Below are 21798 nucleotides of genomic sequence, written 5' to 3'. Positions count from 1 at the left end.
ATCGTGGACAGCCACACAATACTGGAATCATGGCCTAGCCAAGTTGACACACATTTTCGGGGGACACAATTCAATCCATAACACACACGTGCTATATTTTTTTTCTGCTTTATTTTTCTAGCCTTCCAATATATTCTTTACAATGGACGATGTGGTAAAGGTTGGAGACTTTGGACTAGTGACTGCCATGGACCAGGATGAGGAGGAGCAGATGGTTCTGACCCCGATGCCAGCTTATGCCAGACACACAGGACAAGTAGGGACCAAACTGTATATGAGCCCAGAGCAGGTGAGTTTCTTTTTTTTCCTTCTGAAGAAAAAAGACTTTTAATTAGCACAGCAGCAAGCTAGTTATATCTGATGAATCTCCTCCCACATTCTCACTAAAATACCCAGTAATATAAAATATGAAAACTGGCTGTAGTGTTCCACAGGCACACAGCTAGGATGTAATTTCTACTACCTGAATTGGGGATGAATTAAGAAAAATATAGTACATATAATACAGCTCACCCTCTGGACCAGAACCAGACAGCAACCAAAAACTAAAAAGGCTTTAAATGCCCGTCTTCCAAACTTAACTCCAGGTCATGTCTGACCTTGTGTGAACTATGCAGAAGAAGTTTCAGAGCCAGCTAGAGCCAGAGGACTGTACTAAGTTTCCCTCTACGGTAGCTCACAGGCAGCTTCCAGCATGTACCATGGCTGGAAATAGAGGTAGATAGGCCGGGATAAGTTGCCTTTTGGGATGCTTAGTCTCCAAAGGAAAAGCATTGTAAACAGCAGAGGAACCAGAGCAGCAGTGCATCCTGGGAACAGAGTAGCGGGCCCCGCACCATTAGGCTAATATATTCACAAGTTTACATATATGCTTAGATCAGCAGTGCTCAAACTTTTTGGTCTTAATAATCATTTACACCTATAAAAGCTGTTTAGAAGCCAAAAGAGTTCTCTTAAGGAGTTTTATCTATCAAGATTTGCCATTAGAAATTAAAAGGAAGACATTTGTAAAATTTTATTAATTGAGTTAAAAATGACAGTTTTGAGCCCAAAACACCTTAAGGTACTGTTATGAAAAATAAATATTTTCCAAAACAAAACAAAATTAGAAGAGTAGCATCTGCTTATGTTTTTGTAAATCTTTAAAATCTATAAAAGAACTGGATTCCCACATCTGCGTCTGCATTTATCTGTTACCGTATGTTGTTTGGTTGAAGTATAAGAAGAAAATCTGACCACACACATATGGAGTTGGATAAGGGAGGAATATTTTAATATCTTTTTCAAGTAATTGTGGTATTATTTCAGTCACACCAAAACTCAGCAAGTGAACTCTGAAACCATGCCAGTAAACATTTTGTACTCTGCACATTAAATTCCTTGGTCCATCTTGCATTTTGAAGGGATCTTTTGCCTATTAAAAATTTTATAACATTATACATTGACTATGGAAACCATTCCCCCCCCCCCAAAAAGACCAAACCCGGTGCCATCGAGTCGATTCCAACTCATAGCAACCCTATAAAACAGAGTAGAACTGTTCCATGGGGATTCCAAGGAGCACCGGGTGGATTTGAACTGCTGACCTTTTGGTTAGCAGCCATAGCTCTTAACCACTACGCCACCAGGGTTTCCATGGAAACCATAGGTTCCCAGAATTATGCACCTCTTATGTCTTCCAACCATTGTCTCATTTCATTATACAGTATAAAAGATCACATGGGTTAATACCATGATCTCATCAGAAAAGGCCGTGAGGATTACAGAGCTGTCAGGTTTACAGTGGGGGATGCAAATGTTTTCAAAATTCTAATTTTCACTTCAAATCTCAACTTTATCATTGGCAAAAAATGCTGTTGGTTTTCTTTGAAATGCCCCCGTCAGTTTGTTCTTTTTTGAGAAAGTGGCTGTCAGATACTCCAGTCTGAATAGCCATACTTTTTCTACCACCTAGTCTTTCAAGTCAAAATGTTACCCAGTGAACAGAGTGGCCAGCTCATCTTATAACTCAATTGCACAAGTACTTTTTCTTGAGGTAACCGTCATACTTTGGCGTGGGACAGAAATGCTTTATGAATACTTCCCGTTTTGTCATACAGGATATTAAAAAGAGGTATACTTAAGAGATTTAATAAAATAATAATTTTTACTGCTTCAGCAAGGACATTTTAAGTGAAACAGTCTTTTTTCATTTTGTTTTTAACTGTGTGGCACTGAAGAATATAATTACTACTAGTACAGTTTGGAAGGAGACCTGGTAGCACAGTGGTTAAAACACTTGCCTACTAACGAAAAGGTTGGCAGCTGGAACCCACCAGTGGCTCCGCAGGAGATCAATGTGGCAGTCTGCTTGCATAAAGATTTACAGCCTTAGAAACCCTGTGGGGCAGTTCCGTTCTGTCCTATGGGGTCACTATGAATTGGATCAGCTCAATGACAATGGGATTAGTACAGTTTGGTACTGCTGCCTTGATTCATGCTAAGGTACAAGCAGAGCAAATGGAATCACCTACAGTGAACAGGCAAGTACCATCTTAGTACTAAGAATATAGCCTTGACCTGGCAGACTCCCTGAAAGGGTCTTGGGATCCTCAGGGCTCTGTGGACCACATTTTGAGAGCCACGAGCTTAGATTATCATTGAAAGGCTATACTGGAGACCACAAGCAGGGATTGCCTTTGAGGAGAGGAGCTTTATTTTACTGTGGCATAATAGCCTTTTGTACTGTTTGAATTGTTTGCATTATTCAAGCATTACTTTTTCACATTTTAAATTTTCATTTAATTTTTTAAAAAAATTTAAAAGAACCCTCTACTTAAAAAAAAAGACATCTTGAATTTCAAAGATAAAGAAAAAATAATACAAATATTTCAGTAGAAAAAAAAAACCAAAACAGGCTATAGCTAAAGAACTTCTTTTCTACAGCACTAAACCCCTAAAGACAGTAAAGCAGTATGCACAGTTCTGAAGAAAAAAGTTGAGACCCATGAAATTATTCATGTACAAAGAAATTAGACAATTTTAGATAGGTGAGTGTAAGCAAAAAACCTCAAGTGAAAAAGGCAGGTGCACAAATGTGTGCATAGTGGGGTACCTTTTCTGTAAAGGAGAAAAAGATAAATATGTGTTTGTTTATATTTACATAAAGGAACTGGGGGAAAAGATGCAGAAAATGAATGGTTATAGAGGCAGTGGGCAGAGGGGAGGTGGCTGGTGGAGACCAGGCAGATGAGGGAGAGGGTGGGGAGGGAAAGTTTTACTGTATACTTTTTTTTGAACCACGTGAATGTATTACTATTTAAAATTGAACTTAAGAATTAAGAGAAACTGGTAATATAAAAATATTGGCAATGGACATCAAGACCAATTAGTATCAATGACTAGTAAATATGGGTATTAAATTAAAATTGAATATAAAATCCAAAATGTGTTTTTAGTAAAAGGTATATAACTTTAAGTATAGTCATCGTAATAAGCTGGGTCTGTAACTCCCATTTTAAATTAACAAAGATCAAGAAATGCAAGAGGGTAAGAACAGGGAAAGCATAGGCAGGTGTAGGGATTTGCATTTGATGTACCTAAATTCAGCTAATAGGATTAAAACCAATGTTTCTACCTTCTGTGTCACTGCAGGAGCTGAAAGCCAACTATAGGAAAAGGAAAGGTAGGGAAATCCAAAGCACAAAACAAAACAACGTAAAGGAATTCTAAAGCCAGATATTCGTTACGACAATAAATAAGCATGTTCAGGTTTCATCATGAAAGAGAAATTTAAGATTTGGCAATTTTTTTTTTCACAGAACAAAGGTTAAAAATGAAAGATGTATAAAGAATATACTAGGGCTTATTTAACATTTGTTGTTTGAACACTTATTGATGAATGATTTAAAATGGATATATTTTTATTTCAAACCTCTAGGCCATGAGGAAGCAGATATATTTGCAAACATAGGAACTGTTTTTTGTTTTGTTTTTGCTTTTGTTGGTTAGCTGGAAATTTAAAAACCCTCCTAAGTGACCATTAGGTCAATAATGAAGTAAAAATACTCATACAAAGTATTGAGAAAAATAATGAAAAAATTAAAAATATTGAAATTTTTTAGGAAGCTATCAAAGTTCTACTTAGAGATAAATTTATTTGCAGTCCTTCGTTGCAAAAGCACATTACAATTTTCGCATTCTGCTCAGTACCTTGGGTGGGGCAGGAGGGATCAGCAAAAAGAAGGGAAAAACAAGGAAAGAACTGATATTGGTAAAACCGAGTAAAAAAAATTACGGTTTGTTTTTAAGGTTTTAAATAGAACAGATAATTCTCTATAGCAAATCTACTTAAGGGAAAAAAGATACATAAATTTAGAAATTAGAAAAAGTTACAGTAGCGATTTTAATTTCTAAGAGACCATTCGTCTTACACAGTTGGTTATTTGCAACCCAAGTAACCATAAAGACTCATGTAGAAAAAGAAATCCGTTGGCCCATGTCGTTGAATCATCCCAGTCAAATGAGGCGGCCAGGACTTGGTGACAGAAAAATTAAAACTGTGTTCAATATGATTGAAACACTCTGCATACATATTTATAGCCATAGGCAGAATCGCTGCACTTAAATGATTTTTAATCTATTTTGGACTTTTCTATATTTCCTCATCTTTCTACATAAACATGTATCAGAATTGATGTTAGAAAGTTTCTAATAAGATGCATAGAGACAGAAGTTTATTAGTGGTTACCAGGGGCTGCGGAGAAGGGAGATTGGGAGTTATTACATAAAGGGATGAGTTTCTGTTTAGGAGGATGGAAATTTGTGAAACCGGATAGTGGTGAGGATTGCAACATGGTAACTGCACTTACACTTAAAACATTGTTAGAATGGCAGATGTTTTGTTATATATATTTTTTACCATAATAAAAAATTTAAGTGTTTAAGAATTCATCATTATTCAAGAGGCTGGAAATAATACCTTCTCATTTTAAGTATTGTAAAAACCAAAGTAGGAATGACTAAATAAAAAGAAATTCTATCTGCCTGCTTATTAATGGAAGCCTCAGCAGATGGAGAGGCGCCCCTGGCCACCCTGTTTAGGCAGTCGTCCCTCTGGGTCTATCCCATTATTCTGTTTATTCTTTTCATAGCATTTATAATTCTCTGATATTGTTCTAATCTTCCTCCCTAAAATATAAGCTATCAGAATAACCAAATTCATTGCCCTTGAGTTGATTCCTACTCATGGTGACTCCATGTATTACTGAATAGAACTGTGCTCCATGGAGTTTTCTGGGCTGTAATCTTTACAGAAACAGATCACCGGGTCTTTCTTCTGCAGTACCACTGGGTGGCTTTGAACTGACAACCTTTTGGGTAGTACTACCGCTACTACTATGTATTGCTGTTGAGTTGATTCCGACTCATAATGACCCAGTAGAACAGAGTAGAACTGCCCCATAGGGTTTCCAAGGCTGTAATCTTTACAGAAACAGACTGCCACACCTTTCTTCCGCAGAGCAGCTGGTAGGTTAGAACAGCTAACCTTTAGGTTAGCAGCCAAGTGCTTAACCACTGCACCTCCCAGGCTTCTTTTATGTTAGTAGTCTAGTGCAAACCGTTTGTGCCACCTGGATACCTTGCTGTCAAAATAGGGACCTAGTTTATCTTTTTTTTTTACTCTATCCCCAACACCTAAAACAGTTGCCCAGCATATAGCATGTACTCATTAATATTTGATGGTTGAGTGACCATGAGTTTCAGTGAGAAGGTCAATACCAGATAGTCTTGGCCTTCTTATACGCACTGCTGTGTTCGCTCTCCTTTGGTTTGGGGTTGCATTGTGTATGCCCGTAGATGTGTGTATACCCATAGAGGCATGTGCGTGTGTTTGTTGGAGGCACAGGTTGCCATTTGACAAAGGAAGAGATTGATGACAAATGATGCTACGTTTGGTGGTGTCGAAGGTACTGGAAAACCAAGGATAGCTGCAGGAATCTCGTCGTGGAGATGTACAATAGTTAAATATGGAACGGAAAACGGAAAGGCTTAACACTCCTGTTACCGACACCATGTGTGTCAGAGTAGAACTGTGCTCCATAGGGTTTTCAGTTGCTAATTTTTGGAAGTAAATCCCCAGGCCTTTCTTTCGAGGTGCCTTTGGTGAACTCGAAACAACTCCAACCTTTCAGTTAGCCGCTGAGCACATTAGCTGCTTACACCACCCAAGGACTCCCCCTTCTTAATAACCTTCTTTAACTACAGAAACTGTCACTTTATAAAAATGTCCCTTTAAAACGCCTTTCAATGTTACCTATATTTTTACAACAATAAGAAATAAAAGGGGGACGAGCAAAAGCCTTTCCAAATACTTTGGCTGTTTGAATTGTCTTACCAAAGTCTTAGAAGTTATACTAAGACATTGTTTAATTTTGTTATCTTTCTTGGACTAAATGACCTTGTCCTTCTTAGAGTAAACATCTCACAGTTACTTTATTCTTGGTTGTAATATCAAGAAATACAGGCCAGATTCCAGTATTACACAGTGATAAAACAATCAATGTAAACTCCAAAACAATCAATGTGAACTCCTAAAAGGTGTGTTATAGCCCCCTCTTGGGTTTTTGTGCTTGATATCATTATTTTTTTTAGATATTTTGTAAAGGTCACTTTTCATGTATCCATGAGGCTATACTTTTTTAAAACATATTTAGTGATACTTTTTTTCTCGTATATTAATTTGTCATCTCTGTAGGGAATGCGGAAAATACAGGAAGGTATAAAGAAAAAATAATCACTTACTAAAAGACCCTAAGACATTAACAGTGGTTAGTTTTATATTTATATTTTATATCATAACATATTTATATACATATCTTACTTTGAAAATGACATTGGGATTCTTTGTAAAATTTTGTGTACAATATTAAATACAAGCATTTCCCATGTTATTAAATGTTCTTAGGAAACATTTTTGGCTGCAATAGTATTCTCTCTGTTAAGCAATTTATTCAGTACGTCTTCTGGACCCTTTAGTTACTCTAAATTTTACTGTTGGAAATATCACTTGGATAACTGTCCACAGTTCCATGTACCCTAGGGTAGTCGAACTAAAGTGGGATCATTAAGTGGGAGTCAATATGTGTGAGATATATATTGTCAAGTTACACTTCATGAAATTGTGTCAATTTATATTCTGTCCCTGTAAAGACACCCTGGTGGCGTAGTAGTTAAGAGATAGGCTGCTAACCAAAAGGTCAGCAGTTCGAATCCCTGTAAGCATTGTTTTTGAACATATTTTCTTTGAGTACTTCCCAAACCTCAGGGCTAAGAGGTCAGAGAGGATGCAAATAGCTACAGTCAGTCACTTAGGAGGGAGGAGGCTGATGCAGCTAAGGTGATCACTAAAACTCCCACCTGGTGTTATAAAGGCGTACAAGTAGGCTGGCTGCTTGAAAGGAAGCCAGTCAGCCCAGAGGGACAGATACCTAGTGAATTTTAGAGAGGAGTTTGTGAAAGGCATAATTGTACCTTGGCAACCCATCTTGTAACCACCCCCCACCCCTTGAGAAATGGTTGCGTAGAGATTTCCAAAGCGACACCTTTCCTTGGCTGTTTGTAGAATGTCAAGTTATGTGCCTGAAACTAACAGTCACGAATAAAAGGGTTCTCCTGAGCCCCCAGGAGGTCACTTTTAATTTGAATAAGGCTTTGTTTAATAGAGTAGTTGAGCTGTAATTCATTTGTTCATTTTAACAAATAAGTATTTATTGAGGGCCTTCTCTTTACTTAGCCCAGTGCTGGCTGGTGGGAACACAAAAGCAGCAGTTCCCTTCCCTCTAGGACTTTATAATCTAGTTGTGAAGAATAAGAAATACGCACATGAAAAATACAAGTAAGAATGCAAAGCAGTCCATAATTAGGTGCCATAATGAGGGCTAAGCACAGTTGATTAGTGGTTTGGAGTAATGAAGATTTTCTCATAAAAATGGGTAAGGACTAAGATGATTAGAAATGAGAGATTTGCATCAGATAGGGCTTGCTTTGAAAAACTTCACCTCCGGGGCAGATGAGCAGCTTTTACTGGCTCCCACAAACTTTTTTTTTGCATTGCAAGGCTCCAGGTTTCTGCTGGCCTATTTTACTGATGCATATCTCTGAGCTGTACCCAGGCTTTCCTTCTGTAATGCTGAGTAGCTTAATTACTGTTGGTGTGGTGGGTTGAAGAAAAGAGACCGGGGAGATTTATTAACTCTACTAACATTTTTATAGAGACAATTACATTAAAATCAAGGAGTGACTGAGTAAATCTTGGGATTACACCAATGGCATGGTATCAGTTATACTTTAACTGTATTAATTGTTTTTTATATTTCTTCTTTGCATGGCATTTCAGATTCATGGAAACAACTACTCTCACAAAGTGGATATCTTTTCTTTAGGCCTGATTCTGTTTGAATTGCTGTACCCATTCAGCACTCAGATGGAAAGGGTCAGGGTAAGTACCGCCACCACCACCCCCCCCCCACACACACACCAAAAAAAAGATGGAAAAAGAAAGGAGTCTAAAATTTGCAAAAGAAAGAGATTTAAAATAAGGTTAAGTTATTCTTAATACCAGCAGACTAATTACATGGAAGTGAAAGAGGCTGCAGTATAGGCAGGATTTGAAGACTATTTGCTTCTATTTAAAGCTTTGATCTTCAGAAATTATTTAGTGTAATTCTTTCTTCTGTTTGCTTAAATTCATCAGTAAAACAATGCTTTGCCCTCAAAAAATTTGTAATAAATGCAAACCTGGGGAAACATGGAGTAATATAGTGGGGGGCGACAGTGATGATGGCGGTGCTTCGTCAGAGAAGAATTAAAAGCTGCCAAATTAAGCATAATTAACTTTCTTTTTCCATTAGAAATAAACCATAACCTTATCTTTTGATGCAGATAGTACTAAATGTCTTTTAAAAGTCATCCTTTGTCATCTTCTTCCACATCCTCTGAAAGTCGTCACTATCAACTTTCCTAGCTGTTGTCCCTGGTACTTCCATATTTCCAAAGCTTATGCCTTTTTCACCATTTATTTCTTTAATTTTTTTGTGCTTTAAGTGAAAGTTTACAGCGCAAATTAGTTTCTCATTAAGAAATTTATACACAAACTGTTTTATGACATTGGTTGCAATCCCCGCACTGTGTCAGCACTCTCCCCCTTTCCCCTTCCTCCCCAGGTTCCTCCTCTCCTTTCATCCAGTTTTCCTGTCCCTTCTTGTCTTCTACGCTTGGATTTTGGGCAAGTGTTGCCCACTGGTCTGGTATACTTGATGGAACTAAGATGCACATTCTTCACGTGTGTTATTGTTTGTTTTATAGGACTGCCTAATCTTTGGCTGAAAGGTGAACTTGGGAGTGGCTTCATCTCCGAGTTAGAAGTATGTCTGAGGGCCATAGTCTCGGGTTCCTCCAGTCTCTTTTAGACCAATAAGTCTGGTCTATTTTTTTTTTTCTTTTTTTTGTGAGGGGGAATTTGCATTTTGTTCTAATTATTTTTCCGTTCTGTCCAGAACTCTCTATTTCAATCTCTGTCAGAGCAGTAGGTCATGGTAGCCAGACACCATCTAATTCTTCTGGGCTCAGGCTGGTGGAGGCTGTGGGTCATGTGGTCCGTTAGTCCTTTGAACTAATATTTTCCTTGTGTCTTTGGTTTTCTTCATTCTCCTTGGATTGGACTAGTAGATGTATCTTAGATGGCCATTCACAAGCTTTTAAGAACCCAGACGCTACTCACCGAAGTAGGATATAGGACATTTTCTATGACTTTGCCTTGGTCAAGTTGTACTGGCTTTCTTTATATTGTGTGTTGTCTTTCTCTTCACCAAAGTTACCACTTGTCTACATTCTAGTTAGTGATTTCTCCTCCCATCCCTCCCCTCCCTCATAACCATCAAAGTTAAGTTTGTTCTGTATGTAAACCTTTCCTTGGTTTTTTATAATAGTACTCTCATACAGTATTTGTTCTTTTGTGACTTATTCCACTGAGCATAATGCCCTCCAAATTCATCCATGTTGTGAAATGTTTCAGAAATTCATTATTGTTATTTATCATTGTGTAGTATTCCAGAATGCTCCTTAGAGGCAAGGATGGCGAGACTACGCCTTACATACTTTAAACATGTTATCAGGAGGGATCAATCCCTGGAGAAGGACATCATGCTTGGTAAAGTAGAGGGTCAGCAAAAAAGAGGAAGACCCTCAATGAGATGGATTGATACTGTGGCTGCAACAATGTTAATGAGATGGGATTAGTGGCAGTTATGTTGATAAGGCATAACTCAATCTACAAGATTAAAAAAAAAAAGATTGTGTTTTAAGCCAATCTCTTTTGAGATATAAAAGAGAGAAGCGAGCAGAAAGACATGGGGACCTCACACAACCAAGAAATAAGAGCCAGGAGAATATCACGTCCTTTGGGCTCAGGGTCCCTGTGCTGAGAAGCTCCTAGTCCAGGGAAAGATTGAAGACAAGGACCTTGCTCCAGAGCTGACAGAGAGAGAAAACCTTACCCTGGAGCTGATGCCCTGAATTTGAACTTCTAGCCTAGTAGACTGTGAGAGAATAAACTTCTGTTTGTTGAAGCCATCCTCTTGTGGTATTTCTGTTACAGCAGCTCTAGATAACTGAGAATCCAACTGCTTTTTGTATGTCGATCTTATATTCTGCTGAATCTTTCTATTAGTTCCATTAGTTTTCTTGTGGAATCTTTAAGGTTCTCTATGTGTAGGATCATATCATCCTCAAATAGGGATAGTTTTACTTCTTCCTTTCCCATTTGGATGTCCTTATCTCTTTTTGCTTTAGCTGGGACTTCCAGGACAATATTAAATAGAAGTTGTGATAAAGGGCATCCTTGTCTTTTTCCCGTTCTCGGGTGAATGCTTTCAACCTCTCTCCCTTGAGAATGATGTTGGCTGTTAGTTTTGTATAGATGTCTTTTATTATGTTGAGGAGTTTCCCTTCTATTCCTGTTCTATTGAGTGTATTTATCAGGAATGGGTGTTAGACTTTGCCGAATACCTTTTGTACATCGATTGAGATGATCATGTGATTCTTTTCTTTTACTGTATGTAGTGGATTGCATTGATTGATTTTCTAATGTTGAACCATCCTTGAATACCTGGTATGAATCCCACTTGTTTGTGGTGTATTATTTTTTTGAATATGATGCTGAATTCTGTTGGCTAGAATTTTTGTGTGTGTGTGTGTTTTAATTGAAAGTTTACAAATCAAGTCCTTATCCACATTTTGCTATATTCTCCTCTAACTTCTCTCCCCCTAATAAGACAACACACTCCTCCTCTCCACCCTGTATTCCCCATGTCCATTCAACCAACTCTTGTCCTCCTCTGGCTTCTCATCTAGCCTGCAGACAGGAGCTGCCACATAGTCTCATGTGTCTACTTGAACTGAGAAGCCCATTCCTCACCAGTATCATTTTCTGTCTTATAGTGCACTCTAATCCCTGTCTGAAGAGTTGGCTTCAGGCATGGTTCCAGTCTTGGGCTAACAGAGGGTCTGGGAACTGTGACCTCGGGGGTCCCTCCAGTCTCATTCAGACCATTAAGTTTGGTCTTTTTACAAGAATTTGAGATCTGCATCCCACTGTTCTCCTGCTGCATCAGGGATTCACTGTTGCATTCCCTTTCAGGGCAGTCATCGGTGGTAGGTCGGCACCATCTAGTTCTTCTGAACTCAGTCTGATGTAGTGTGTGGTTTATGTGGCCCTTTCTGTCTCTTGAGGTCATCTGTACCTTATGTCTTGGTGTTCTTCATTCTCCTTTGCCCCAAGTGAGTTGTGACCAATTGATGCATCTTAGATGGCTGGTTGCTAGCATTGAAGACCCCAGATGCTACTCACCAAAGTGGGATGCAGAACATTTTCTTAATAGATTTTCTTAATGTATTGGCTAGAATTTTGTTGAAAATTCTTGCATCTACATTCATGAGAGATATTGCTCTGTAATTTTCTTTTTTGCCTGGTGTCATTGTCTGACTTTGGTATCAGGATTATGCTGGCTTTGGAGAATTAATCCAGGAGTATTCCTACCTTTTCTATGGTCTTAAGTAGTTTGAGCAGTATTGGTGTGAGCTCTTCTCTGAATGTTTGGTAAAATTTTCCAGTGAAGCCATCTGAGCCAGGGCCTTTTTTGGTTGGAAGTTGTTTTTTTACTTCTTCAATCTCTTTTCTTGTTATGGGTCTCTTCAGATTTTCAACCTCAGTGTGTGTTAGTTTAGGTAGGTAGTGTGTTTTTAGAAATTTTTTCTAGGTTCTCAAATTTGTTGAAGTACAGTTTTTCATAGTATTCTGTTATGATCCTTTTTATTTCAGTTGGGTCTGTTGTAATGTCCCCCATCTCATTTTTTGTTTTGGGTTATTTGCTTCCTCTCCTGTTTTGCTTTTGTCACTTTGGACAGTGGTTTGTCGATTTTGTTGATCTTTCCAAAGAACCAACTTTTGTTGATTCTTTCTATTGTTTTTCTGTTCTTGATTTCATTTCTTTCTGCTCTGATCTTTATTGTTTCCATTCTTCTGGTGGCCATGGGCTTCTCTCTGTTCTCTTTCTATTTGTTTGAGGTGTAGGACTAACATTTCAATTTTGGCTATTTATTTGTGTGTTTATTGCTATGAATTGCCCTTTAAGTACTGCTTTTGCTGTGTCCCAAAGGTTTTGGTGTGATGTGTTTTCATTTTCATATGATTATAGGAATTTGTTGATTCCCTCTTTGATTTCTTCTATTACTTAGTTGTTTTTAAGCAGGGTGTTAATTCAGTTTTAATGTATTTGATTTTTTCCCTTGCTCTTCCTGTTATTTATTTCTACTTTTATGGCTTTTTGATCAGAGAGAATGCTTTGTATTATTTCATTGTTTTGGATTTTATTGACATTTGCTTTGTGGCCTAAATTTTGGTCTGTTCTGGAGAATGTTCCATGTGCATTGTAAAAGAATGTATACTTTCCTGCTTTTTGGTGGAGTGTTCAGTATATGTCTGTGAGGTCAAGTTGGTTTGATTATGGCCTTTAGATCTTCTGTATCTTTGTTGAGTTTCGTTCTAGATGTTCTGTCCTTTACTGAGAGTGGTATGTTGAAGTCTCCTACTATTATTGTGGAACTGTCAATTTTCCATCCTTTGAATTTTAATAAATTTATGTCTTTATTTCTAAGGTGTGTCTCTTGGAGACTGCATATTGATGGGTCCTGTTTTTTATCCATTCTGTTGCTCTCTGTCTCCTTATGGCTGTGTTTAAGCCATTTACGTTCAGTATGATTACCAATAGATACAAGTTTATTGCAGTCATATTGTTGTACTTTTTTTGTGTGTGTGGTGCTGATGTTTTCTTTGTTCCTCTTTCCTGTTCTGAGTTCCATTGGTGAATTTTCTTTCCTTTCATTATTATGGTTGTTATGTTTATGGAGTCTTTATGCTTTTGTCCTTTTATATTCTGATGAGTAGGTTCGTTAACTTTTTTTGTGGTTACCTTGAAATTTACCCTTATCTTCCGAATTTTGAACCAATCTTTTATTACTTGATTTCGCCTTGACTTCCTCTCCATTTGAAAGTTCTATCCCTACATCGTTTGTTCCCCTTTTGATATTTTGACATTGTCATTTACAGGTTGGTGCCTCTATTTCCCTGTTTTAACTCTTTTCGCTTTATTATCGAGAGGTCTTTACTTAAGTTGGTATCTGGCTGATGCTGCCCTGTGTTCTAGACTCAAGCTGTTGCCTAATGTTGTTGGTTCTCTAACTGAAGGCCTCCCTTTAATATTTCATGTTAGTTTGATTTGGTTTTTATGAATTGCCTTTATTTCTATCTGGTAATGTCCTAATTTTACCATCATATTTGAGAGAGAGAGTTTTGCAGGATATATTATTCTTGGTTGGCAGTTTTTTTTTTATTATTATTCCTTTCAAGGTCATATATATGTTATTGCCTTCTTGCCTGCATAATTTCTGCTGAGTAATGAGAGCTTATTATTGTTTTCCCTTTGTATGTGACTTTTTGTGTTTTTTCAAGCTGCTCTCAGGGTTCTTTCTTTGTCTTTGCTTTTGGCAAGTGTGATTATATTTCTTGGTAACTTTCTTTTGAGGTCTATCCTAGATGGGGTTTGTTGAGCTTCTTGGATAGTCAGCTTTTCATCTTTCATATTTGGTGAGTTTTCTGCTAGCAAATCTTCAATAGTCTTCTCTGTGTTTTCCATTTTATCCCCCATTCCATAACTCTGATCATACGTACAATCAAGAGATTTTCTTCCTTTTTCTTCATTCTTTTCTCTGATTTTTCTTCAAACAAAGTGGCATTCAAGGATATGTCTTCAATCTCACTGATTCTCTCTCCCATTATTTCAAATTTGCTCTTAGAACCTTCTATTGAGTGCCCGTTTCTGAAATTTTGTTATTTATTTTTTGGATTTCTAGTTGCTGTTTTTTTATGATTTCTAATTATTTATTTTGACATTTTGTTCTTGTATTATTTTTCTCAATTCTTCTATTGTTTTTCTGTGTTTTCCTTGATTTTGGCTCTGTTTTCCTCAGTTTTGTCTGTGTTTTCCATCATTTTATCTATTTGTTCCTTGATTTTAGCATTGGTCTCTTTCCTAATCTCTTGGAGAACCCTAAACATTAGTCTTTTGAATTCTGTATCAGGTAGTTCCACTGCTTTTTCCTCCTACCAGACGGGTATCTGAGTCTTTGTTTTGGTCACTTGCTGGAGCCATCTTGTCCTGCTTTTTTATATGTTTTGATATTGTCTGCTGTCTCTGTGACATTATTTTCTTTATTTACTGTGATTGTATATGCATCTTTTTCATCCTTTGTTTTGATATATCAGGGCAGGTAGTCGGGGCATACGGGACTAGGTGGGGAGAAAGAAAAATGAGAAAGGGGAAAAAAGAAAACAAACAAAAATGGCATGGCAGCAGGCAGGTAGGGGTGGGGAGGGCCTGGCACAGGAGCGGGCTGGTGGCTCTCTGGCCACAGTGGTGCAGTGGGGGCCTGTGGAAATAGGGGAAGGTGGTGTATAGGGTTAGGTGGAAAAAAGAAAGGAAAGGAAAAAAGAAGGGGGAAAAAGCCACATGGTGAGAGGTGCATGGCAGGCCAAGGAGGTGGGTTCATGTTATGGGCCCCAGCAGTGGGAACTGCTAGACTGGAATGGTTCTTGCTGTTACTCACCAGAAGTGTTGAGAGGTGGGAGAGCATGTTTCTCTGTTTACTGGGCACACTTTCTCCTGTTGGGAGCTCTGTGAAGTTGCCTTCCCAAACTCCCTGTCCAGGGTTGTAGCTGGCTGTTTTCCAAAATGGTGATGCTGTATCGTCTTAATTGGCAGGGGACCTCCACTCTGTATCTCTCTTCGTTCAATTTTCTGTCAGATTCTTCTTCCATTTGGTGTTTGATCTAGTTCTTTATTCCTTCATTTGATGCTTAGGATTCCAGGATTGACATTTTATATCTGTTTTCCTTAGTTTTTCAGGTCTTTGCTTCAGAGGGACAGCATGGTGCGGCTTTCTAGGGTACCATGTTGGCTGCACCACCACCGTTTCTTAATTTGTCCGTTTTAGACCTTGTCTATTGACTTCTGGCCATGGTAGAACAGGATGTAGTTCTCCCATAGAACCAAAAGACACATCTTCTAATTGAAAGGGCCTGAAAAGTGTTTTGTACAATAAGTGGGGGGAAAAAACAAAAATGGCTAGATTTCAGAATCCTAGAGATAAAGGCCCTAAAAGTATCCAAAAAGGAAAATAAAACAGGTCCAACATATATAAAGGATTGGGAATCAGAATGACATCAAAATGCATGTAGTTATAAGTACATCAGAAGACACTATTGAGGAAATGAAAAGGCAATCCACTGGATGGAAGAAAAATTTTCAAATCATATATTTGATAAGGGTCTAGTATCCAGAATATATAAAACATGCTTATAATTCAACAATAAAAATACAAATAACCCAATTTAAAAATGAGCAAAGGACGTGAATAGATATTTCTCCAAAGAAAATATTCAGATGTCCGAGAAATACATGAAAAGATGCTTAATATCGTTAGTTATTAGGGAAATGCAAATCACATTGAGTTACCACTTCACATCCCCTTGTTATTACTCTTGTTGGGTGCCCTTGAGTCGATTTCAACTCACAGTGACCCCACATGGCAGAGTAGAACTGCCCCAAAGGGTTTTCTAGGCTGTAATCTTTACGGGAACAGATCACCAGGTCTTTCTCCTGTGGAGCTGCTGGCAGGGTCTGAACCACCAACCCTTCACTTAGCAGCTGAGCACTTAACCGGCTTACTACCAGGGCTCCTTTCATACCCTCTAGAGGTTGGCTATACTCAAATAGCCAGCAATAATGTTGGTAAGGATGCGGAGAAATTGGAACCTTCATACATTGCTGGTGGCATTATAAAATGATACAGCCAGTTTGGCAGTTTCTTAAAATGTTAAACATAGAGTTGCCTTATCACCCAAGAGTTGCACTCCTAGGCATATACTCAAGAGAATTGAAAACGTATGTCCCTATGAAAACTTATACACAAATGTTCATAGCAGCATAGTTCATAATAGGCAAAAAGTAGAAACAACACAGATGTCCATCAATGAATGGATAAACAAAATGTGGTATATTCATACAATGGAATATTATTTGGCAATATAAAGGAGTGAAGTACTGATACATGCCACAACATAGATGAACCTTGAAACCATTGTGCCAAGTGAAAGAAGCCAGACACAAAAGGCTACATATTATATGACAGACAGGAGATTAGTGGTTGCCAGGGACTGGGAAAGGGGAACATGGGGAGTGACCGCTTAATAGATATAGGGTTCCTTTTGAGTGATGAAAATATTCTGCAATCAGATAGTGGCACAACGCTGTAAGTGTACTAAAAACCACTGAGACATACACTTTAATGTGGTTAAAATGGTGGATTTTATGTTATGTGAATTTTATTTCAATAAAAAAAAGTTTAAAAATTTATGTAGTTATATAAAAATATTTATGGTTAGATTAATAGGATTTATCTTGACCCTCGCAAAGATTGTTCTGTGTAAGGTCAAATAATGTACTCTGACTTCTTTTCTTTCTTATGCAACCCTTTTCTCCCCAGAAGTGCCTTTTCTCAATTGCTTAGTTTTCTGTGAACCTTTGTTGTTAACTTTTAAGTAATGTCACACGTCAAGCAGTATTTTCTCGATCCTCAATTAAAGCCTTTTTTTTTTTTTTTTTTTCTGGAGTCTTTCTTCTCAAGCCTTCTGCCCTTTTATCCAGTCTGGACTGGTTACTGTCTAGATTTTCTATAAGTTGTCATTCAGACATACACTCCCTACTCTTGGTTCGCTCCCTGTTTTGTTTCCTGAGTTCCATGTTTTCCTTTTTTCTTGCATTACTCTCTTATTTTGTGGGAGCACATTCTCTAGTAGGTTCCTAAGAAAGGATGTGTGGAAAATAAAGTTTTAGAGTCTTTAGGTATCTGAAAATGTATTTAATTACATCCTCACAATTAATTGATAGTTTGGGTGAGGATAGAATTGTAGATCGGAAATAATTTTCCTTCAGAATTTTGATGACATTGCCTCGTTGCCTTGTAACTTCCAGTATTGCTGTTGAAAAGCTGACACCATTGTGATACCTGATTCTTTATATGGGATCTCTTTGACCTGTTTTATTTTCCTTTCTGGATACTTTTAGGGCTTTGACTTTATCGATAGTGTTCTGAAATTTTGTCCTTTCATTGATAGGACTTTTTTCCTCCCTCACTTACACTTAACAGTAAGTCCTTTCAGTTAGATGTGAAGCCTTTGGTTCTAGCAAATTTTCTTATATCTTTGATAAATTCTCTCATTTTTCTGTTTCCTTTTCCTGGTGCTCCTGCCTTAATCCTATAAAGGCCTTCTTTTTTTCCTTCCATTTTCCATCTCTTTTTGTATTATTCTCTGCAGAAGTTCCTCAACTTGTTATTCCAATTTTCCTGATTACTTTTTTATTTGATAATCCAATTTTAATATTCTAGATTTCTTATAAATAAGGAAACCAGAACACAAAGAGAGTGATGATTTATATGTTTCCCAATGAACTTTCAAAAGTATAGTTTTATACTGTATTTAGCACAATTGACTTGGTTTTCTTCACTATAGAAATAATAAAATAAAGAATGGATTAAAGAATATGCTATTTCCGTATCAAATACACAGGGATTAGAGGCTAGTAGAAAAGATTATTGTCCACTAGAGAACAGGAATATGTTGTCAGTACCATATACACAGCTCAGACATAATTTTATCTGAATTATTTTCTAGATTTCGATTATATGATAGTGTACATCTGTGTTCAGGAAGCACTTATGTATAGAGTATCACATCAGGAAAAGCTATTGATAAATTTCCCACCAGTTTAATATCTAAGCTTTCTTCTTAGTGTTTCTGTATCAGAAAATATATTTGTTTAAATAGCTTTATATATCAAAATCAATTTAAAGATAGTAACACTTTTCTTTCTCTTTAGACCTTAAGTGATGTTAGAAATCTCAAATTTCCACCACTGTTTACTCAGAAATACCCTCAGGAGGTACGTATAATTCTCATCTTTAATTGCTTTTAGAATCGTATTTAGAACATAAGAGGTCCTTAGCTGTCAACTTGTCAGTTTTCGCATTTTACTGATGAGGAAATCAAAGGTCTCTAGAGGAAGGGAACCCGCCCTAAGAACACACAACTTGTTGAAGTCAAAGACGGGCACTTTGGACCCTGGCTTCGCCAGTCCACACTCTCTGCTCCATACTGTATGACGTCCTGTGCACAAATTTTTAGCAACCTTTACTTGAAAGAGAGGCTCTTAAATAAGGCTGAATACCTAGAACAGTAACACCCCTCACAAGAAAAGAGTTGTAATATAATAGTGCCATTCACCTCTTTATCATAGAGATTGGAGATGAGTCTTAAGTACTGGCTTATTTCTTAAAAAAAGAAAAAAAAGCATTAGTTTCCATTGCTCACGTGCGTTGGAGTTATACCACTCAAAGTAACACAGTAAATGGTTCAGAAGAGTGGGAAGGGAAAAAGTAAACTGATTTTGATGGCGAATTTTTTTCCCCCGACAGCTTATGGTTATTTTTAATATGTTTCATCCACAGACACATGTCATTTTAAAATTTATACATTGATAAATCGTGAATTTTCTTAAATAACTAAGTTGAAGCAAATTATGTGTGTCAATGGTCAAACTGGAAAAAGTCAAAATTTATCCTTCAACATTATAGATAGAATCAAGGATTACCTTAAAAATGAACTTTGTAATGATATATTTAGAAATACACTAACCTAAAATGAAATACGTTTTTACTAAAAATCATTATGTTACCACGTATTTTGCAAAGTTGGTGAATTGATTCTCAGCGTGGCTCATGAGAGTATATATTACATTAAAAGGGGCTCAAAAAAAAGTCTTCAAGGAGTGTTAAATGTGGATCTTTGGCATGATTATTTTCTAATTGAAATTTTATTGAGACAATTGTAGAGTTACATATAATTGTAAGATGAAGTTATTTTTAAAGTGCGATTTTTTCACTGTTTAAGAATCATATTCTTTACTGTATGACCCTTTATTATATGTTAGGAAACAACCAGCTACACAAAAATCATCCATGTCCGCTTTCATCAGGGTTTGTCCATGGGCCAAATCCAGCCTGCTGCTGCTTTTTGTGAATAAAGTTTTATTGGAACATAGCCATGCCCATTTATTTACATATTGCCTATGACTGCCTTAATGCTTTAGTGGCAGAGTTGAGTAGTTGTGACGGAGACTGTATGGCTTGCAAAGCTTAAAATATTTACAGAAAAAGTTTAGAGGACTGTGCTGTGGTCTAGACCTAGCCCCGTCATCATGAAACAATTTTTATATTTCAGTATGTGATGGTTCAGCACATGCTCTCTCCGTCCCCTGTGGAACGACCTGAAGCTACAGACATCATTGAAAATGCTGTGTTTGAAGATTTGGAACTTCCAGGGAAAACAGTGCTCAGACAGAGGTCTCGCTCCATGAGCTCATCAGGAACAAAGCATTCAAGACAGCCAAGTACCTCCCATAGCCCTTTGCCAAGTAATTTGCCTTAAGTTGTGCTGGCAGCCCAAACAGCTGACACAGAATATCCCACCTCTCAGGAATGTGGCTTTCCAAAATTGAGGACTTGAAGATTTTGTTCTTTGCTCAGTTTTATTTTGGACTACCTTTTCGAAGTCATATTTAAACTGGATTCGGGGGCATAGCCTAATTTGAGCCAACTTATGGTTTTTGCTACATTCCAGCAGAAGACTGTCACTAAGCTTTTTCACGTGTGGTCCTTTTTCTTCATTGGTCTCTTGAAACTGGCTGGCCAACTCCATAGCCCTCATCTTTTGGCTAGGGAAGTAGACTCGATCTCTAAAATATATAAAAACTGAAGGAAAAAAAAAAAAGATAGAGTTAAAACAGAAATATTTTTATAGTACAGAAGTTTAGCAGTGCCCACATGTGGTAACTATATTATTCTAGAAATATGCTTTCTAGAGATATGATGATTTTGAAACTGGTTCCCAAAAAAGCTGACTCCATTTTGTCCCTGGTGGGGAAATTAGGAGTCTGCACTCTTTTGGAGGACAAATAGCACAAATTGTATAAATGGTTTATGTCCGTAGCTAGTTTTACAGTGATATTAAATAGCTTTATTCCTTAGATGGTTCTAGGGAGAGCGTAAGAGCTTTTTGTACTTTTTCCGCCAATAAAGGGAAAATGAAGCTTTTTATGTAAATTGGTCAAAAGTTCTGGCTTGGGGAGGAAAAAGCTGTAGTAGGAAATGAATCATGTATTACAACTAACTTCGTCAAGTATGGCCTTTTTAAACCTAATGAAATCTTCACTGTCTTATATGTAATCCTCTAGGTTGGTTCTTCCCCCAGACTGATTCTAGATAACAGTTTAATCATCTAACTTGACTAACATGTTTTTATTTTTTGCTGTAAATATGTTTACTTTTTATTTATAAAATTCCTGAAATCAATCCATTTGGGTTGGTGGTGTACAGAACGCACTTACGTGTGTTAACTATCATGACTTCTTTCAAGTCTAAATGATTTAATAAAACTTTTTTAAATTACGTATGGTTGACTCTTACTTTGTGGAATTAGCCCCCAAATGGGGGCTAACTTATTCGTAAAGAACATATGTGGAGGAAATAATCCTATATTTACACACTCATTGAGAAGACTCTTCTGTGATATTATTTACAATAATAAAATTCAACTCAACTCATCAACAATCCAAAAGAAAAGAAAATTTATTCTAACCTATTCCAGACAGGTGGCTTCTCTGTTATTTCCCAGAGACTTGGCAGAGCCAAGTCCTATTAAAAATTCACAGGACTCATAACCAAGAGACATTTTTTTGGTGGCTACTCTGTGCCAGGGATCTGGAAACACAGAAGGGACCCTGCACTAAAGGACTGTGCACATGCAAGTTGCACCGATCTCAGAGGCCCACCTGCCTTTGCACGTGCGTCTGAGATGGACTGTATGGAGCCATGAAGACCAGTGCCAAAATGTGTGATTACTTCTGTTTTACAGACGGTGTCCATTGACCTGCCCCACAAACATATGAGCAATGTGTAAGCTGGATAAACACTTCACAAGTGTCTGCACTCTATCCAGACTCTCACATTAATAGTGCTGCTGACCGGTGTGCGTCTTCCCAAGTCCTGCTTGGCTCCTGGTCATCCATCCCTGTCTCCTTCATCTCT

The 21798-nt window shown here is 37.5% G+C and overlaps 1 protein-coding gene across 2 annotated transcripts in view; it reads left to right on the top strand.

Moving 5' to 3' along the window:
• EIF2AK3 (eukaryotic translation initiation factor 2 alpha kinase 3) overlaps positions 1–20528 on the top strand; it is a 99963-nt gene extending 79435 nt beyond the window's left edge. The window contains exons 14-17 of one of the 2 annotated variants that reach the window (XM_064268821.1): positions 122–289; positions 8378–8479; positions 18534–18596; positions 19934–20528. In XM_064268821.1, coding sequence (XP_064124891.1) covers positions 122–289; positions 8378–8479; positions 18534–18596; positions 19934–20140 — 540 coding nt within the window. In that variant the 3' untranslated portion in view covers positions 20141–20528. Of the gene's footprint in view, positions 1–121; positions 290–8377; positions 8480–18533; positions 18597–19933 lie in introns of those variants that run through there. The other variant, XR_010317970.1, reaches the window with a different exon arrangement.
• The last annotated feature ends 1270 nt before the right edge of the window (positions 20529–21798 follow it).

This window comes from Loxodonta africana, chromosome 15 (genome assembly GCF_030014295.1).
Source record: "Loxodonta africana isolate mLoxAfr1 chromosome 15, mLoxAfr1.hap2, whole genome shotgun sequence".
NCBI lineage: Eukaryota > Metazoa > Chordata > Mammalia > Proboscidea > Elephantidae > Loxodonta > Loxodonta africana.
The sequence above is the reverse complement of the archived record's forward strand: the minus strand, read 5'-3'. Positions and strand labels throughout refer to the sequence as shown.